General features: G+C 32.3%; 1 protein-coding gene across 1 annotated transcript; it reads left to right on the forward strand.

The window, feature by feature from the left end:
* Positions 1–2,520: 2,520 nt before the first annotated feature.
* On the forward strand, positions 2,521–3,258 carry LOC149375716 (uncharacterized). Its single transcript, XM_089597929.1, has one exon. The coding sequence runs from the start codon at positions 2,521–2,523 to the stop codon at positions 3,256–3,258; it is 738 nt and encodes a 245-aa protein (XP_089454055.1).
* Positions 3,259–4,782: the final 1,524 nt, after the last annotated feature.

The raw sequence follows: 4,782 nt of genomic DNA on the forward strand, positions 1-4,782 counted from the left end.
AATGATATTGAGTTCCCGGTTACCCCTAAAAAAATTTCTAAATTTGAAAAACAAAATAATGTTTCGGTTAATTTATATTTTTTAAAAAAGAAAGGTAATACTTATAATGTTTGTCCTAGTCATTTATCAGGAAACAAAAAAGAAAATCATGTTAACCTTTTACTTGTTGAAAGTTTTTATATTGATGAGGAGGATGATAATACAATCAATATTGAGAACGATTTAAATACAGAGTATAAATATCATTATGTTTGGATTAAAAATCTGTCACGTTTAATACGCAAACAGTTGTCTGAACATCAACATGCCGCAAACATATGTGACAGATGCCTTCATTACTTTTGGTCTAAAGATAAATTGAAGGCCCATGAAGAAGATTGCAAAAATATGAATAGTTGCAAAATTGTTCTACCTAAAAAAGAGAAGAATGAGCACATACTTGAATTTAAAAATTTTACATACAAGAACCGAGTACCTTTTGTTGTTTATGCGGACTTTGAATGTTTATTGGAATCCGTTGAAAATAAACGTGCGTATCAACATCATGTAGCATACAGTATTGGATGTTATATCAAATGCAGTTATGATGATAGTCAATCAGAGTATAAAAGTTATAGACAAAATGATGTAAATAATGATGAGACACCTGCTAAATGGTTTGTCAATATTCTTTACTTTCTTGCTTTAAAACTGGAAGAATTGTATAAAAATCCGATCAAGATGATTGATTTGACAACAGCAGAAAAGTTCATGTATGATCAAGCTTGTTTATGTCATATATGTAACCAGCCCTTTGGTTTAGTTGATAAAAAAGTACGAGATCATTGTCATCTGACTGGAAGGTACGCATATTTTTTAATTTTTTTATTTTTACTGTGACAGTTATTATTTCATACACCAAACAAAAAAATATTTTTTCTATTGCAGGTTTCGAGGTCCTGCGCATAGCAAGTGTAATATTAATTATCATGATTCAGGAATGATACCGATAATTTTTCATAACTTAAGCGGTTATGATTCTCATTTATTTATAAAAGAACTCGCGATGAACTTCCCAGGAAGAGTTCAACTTTTACCTCAGACAAAAGAAAAGTATATTTCTTTTACAAAATATGTTGAAGGAACTGATATTAATCTACGATTCATAGATACCTTTAAATTTATGCCGTCATCTCTCGACAAACTGTCATCATATTTAGATGAAATGAAAATTATCGAAAGTATATTCTCAAATGATAACTACAATATGAATCAAATAAATTTATTAAAAAGGAAAGGCATATTCCCGTATGATTATATATCCTCGTTTGAAAAACTAGAGGAAAAAAAGATACCAACAAAACAAGATTTTTATAGTAGCTTATACGAAGCTCATATTACTGATGAAGAGTATGAGTATGCTAAAAGTATCTGGAATACTTTTAACATTCAAACACTTGGGCAGTATTCAGATTTATACTTGAAGACTGATGTGCTACTACTTGCCGAAGTTTTCGAAAATTTTCGAAACAATTGTCTCGAAGCATATGAATTAGATCCGGCTAATTATTATACAACACCTGGTTTAACTTGGGATGCCATGTTGAAGTATACAAAGGTTAGAAATATTTTTTAAATTATAATTCATTATGAAATAATAATATTAATGATGATAATTGATTTAAGGTCAAACTTGAATTATTAACTGATATTGACATGCTTATGTTTATTGAGCGTGGCATACGAGGTGGCATCAGTCAATGTTGTAATCGCTATGCTAAAGCAAATAATGCATACATGGAAGAAGGCAAACGCGATGATATGGATGAAAAATATCTAATGTATTATGATGTCAATAATTTGTGTGGTTGGGCCATGACACAATCATTGCCTTACGCTGGTTTTAAATGGATTGAAAATATTAACCCAACAGGTATTTTGAATGTAGAAGATGATGCTGAAATCGGGTATATACTCGAAGTAGATCTTACTTACCCCGAAACTCTCCATAACGCACACAAGGATTTGCCATTCTGTGCTGAGCACATGACACCTCCAGGATCCAAACAAAAAAAATTATTGACTACTCTGTACGACAAAAAACGGTATGTAATACACTATCGGGCACTCAAGCAAGCTGTGAGTCATGGTCTCCGTATAACAAAAATCTATAGAGCCATACAGTTTCATCAAAGTTCCTGGTTAAAAACATACATTGACTTAAACAGTCAAAAACGTCAAAATGCAAAAAATGACTTTGAGAAGATGTTGTACAAATTATTTAATAATGCAGTATATGGAAAAACAATGGAAAATAAGCGCAAGCGAATTAATGTTAAGCTTATCAACAAGTGGGCAGGAAGATTGGGGGCAGAAGCATATATTTCACGTCCCAATTTTCATAGTTGTGACATATTTGACGAGCAGCTTGTTGCTATACAATTAATGCGCACTGATATTTTTATTAAAAAACCAATATACATAGGATTAAGTGTCTTGGACCTGTCCAAAACACTTGTGTATTAATTTCATTGTGATTTTATGAGAAATAAAATCGGGGATCAGTGCAAACTGTTGTATACCGACACTGATAGTCTTATATATGAAATAACGAATAAAAATATCTATAATATGATGCGTGAGAATATCAGAGAATTTGACACGTGGGACTATCCTATCAACAATGACTTTAATATGCCTTGTGAAAACAAAAAAATTGTTGGTCTTATGAAAGATGAATGCAATGGTAATATTATGTTGGAATTTGTAGGATTGCGAAGTAAAATGTATAGCGTAAAAATTCAAAATCAAAAACTATTAAAAAAAGCTAAAGGTGTAAAAAGCTCCATTGTAGGAGCTACGATAACCTTTGAAGATTACATCAAGTGTCTGACTGAAAATACTAGCATCACTCGAGAGCAGAAAATTATTAGATCGCGTCATCATCAACTATACACTGAAAAAGAAACGAAAATTGCTTTAAGTGCACACGACGACAAACGATTTTTGCAACCTGGTTGTACCGATACTCTACCATGGGGTCATTATAGCATAGTGGGAGATGAATCATCCAATAAGAGGGAAGGATCGATAGAAGGGGTAGCCAATCAGGTAGGAGAAGCTGCAAGGACTGTTCCTGTATTGGATCCCTCAAAAATAGACAGAACACTAGCAGATGAGCCTACAGTGGGGGGATCGGTACCATATAAGGAGTCGTCTCGACCAGGCAAGCTCATTCTACACCCCAGCAGAGGTCCAAGTAAGGTTAAACTCAATTAACAGAAGCTGACATCACCTTTAAGTGAACCACCTCGTAAAAAACCTAAATACAGTCAAGGTAACATTTTTTTTTCATTTTTTTATTTTTTTTTCTTATAGTAAATATTTGTGCATATTCACACAGCATATGTAATGTTTGAATAATTTATGCTAACTTTCATGTTTTTTTTGTTTGTTAAAGATGGATCTTGCAACACTCAACAAAATCGCTGACAGTGATTTTCTCCCAACGAAAAAACTTTCCGAATTAATTCCTGACCAAAACTACATGGTGTCAAAACTAAGAAAAGCTTATACTAAATTCGGACCCAAGATAGTTGCAGAACTTGACGATGAATTTCAAATTTTTCTGAAGACTAGTATAAGTGCAGGTTTGTTTAAAAACGAAGAATTCTATAATGAATTATTGGATGCTGTAAATAAATTTAAATTATTTATTGTATACAATGGAAAACACATTATATTTTCTTATGTGTGATGTAAAAAAGTGAAAAATAAATTACAATTTTCCTAAAATTTAAGTATTTATTTAAAACATTCTTCCTATGTAACATTTTCATCATTACTTGATACATATTACAATCTTATAATTTTTTAACTTAAAGTGATTCAAATATCTTAGTTATTTATTCGTCCAACTATTGTGAGTACTGTCAAAACCCAACCATTTAACAAAAACTCGATTGCCACGCCTTTGAAGGATCTTCTCTATGAGGTATACATCAGGATGTTTTGTTTTTTGCAGTTCTTGCTCGTAGAAACCTCCAGAAATAGGTTGATCTTGATAATCTTTCAGATGATATGTCGTTGGATTTGTTGCTGCTACTCGCATGATTGTAAATATTTCTGTCGACCAATTTGGTGTATAACCTTTTTCGAATGCTTGTTTTGTCTTGCTCACACGTACTTTATCACCAATTTTAAATTTTGGCTTACTGCTATTTTCACATTTTTTTTTAAATTTTTTCAAGACTTGAACTTCATTTTCAGCAGTAACGTCTTTCGGTTTCACACCAATTGTTCGATGCTTCCTATTGTTATATAATTTAACTAACGTTTGTATTAAATTCAACCACTTATAATTGCCTTGCAAACTAAATTTTTTCCACATCAAATCTTTTAAAGTACGATTAAATCGCTCGCATATTGAAGCTTTAAGATTGCTGTAAGTTGAGTATAAATTTATTTTGTATTTTTGCATGAGATTTTGGAAGTTTGCATTATAGAATTCTTTGCCGCGATCAGTTTGCATGTTTACTGGTACCCGTCTTTTTTTTAATATCGAATGCATTGCAGCAGTTACTTCTTCACCAGTTTTTTTCTTGATGGGTACAGCCCATGCGTACTTGGAGAAAATATCTATTACAGTGAGCATATACCGATATCCTTTGTTTTCGGAAGCGTAAGCCTGCATCTCTACAAGGTCTACTTGCCAAGTCTCATCTAAACCACGTATGTTGAATTTTTGGCGAGGATAATTACGCCTTGCTGCCTTATGTAGTTCCTCAACGATTTGCTCCATGT

The sequence above is a fragment of the Copidosoma floridanum genome, unplaced genomic scaffold (assembly GCF_036245765.1).
Source record: "Copidosoma floridanum isolate Cflo_tuat_1 unplaced genomic scaffold, Cflo_Japanese_pri ptg000004l, whole genome shotgun sequence".
Classification (NCBI taxonomy): domain Eukaryota; kingdom Metazoa; phylum Arthropoda; class Insecta; order Hymenoptera; family Encyrtidae; genus Copidosoma; species Copidosoma floridanum.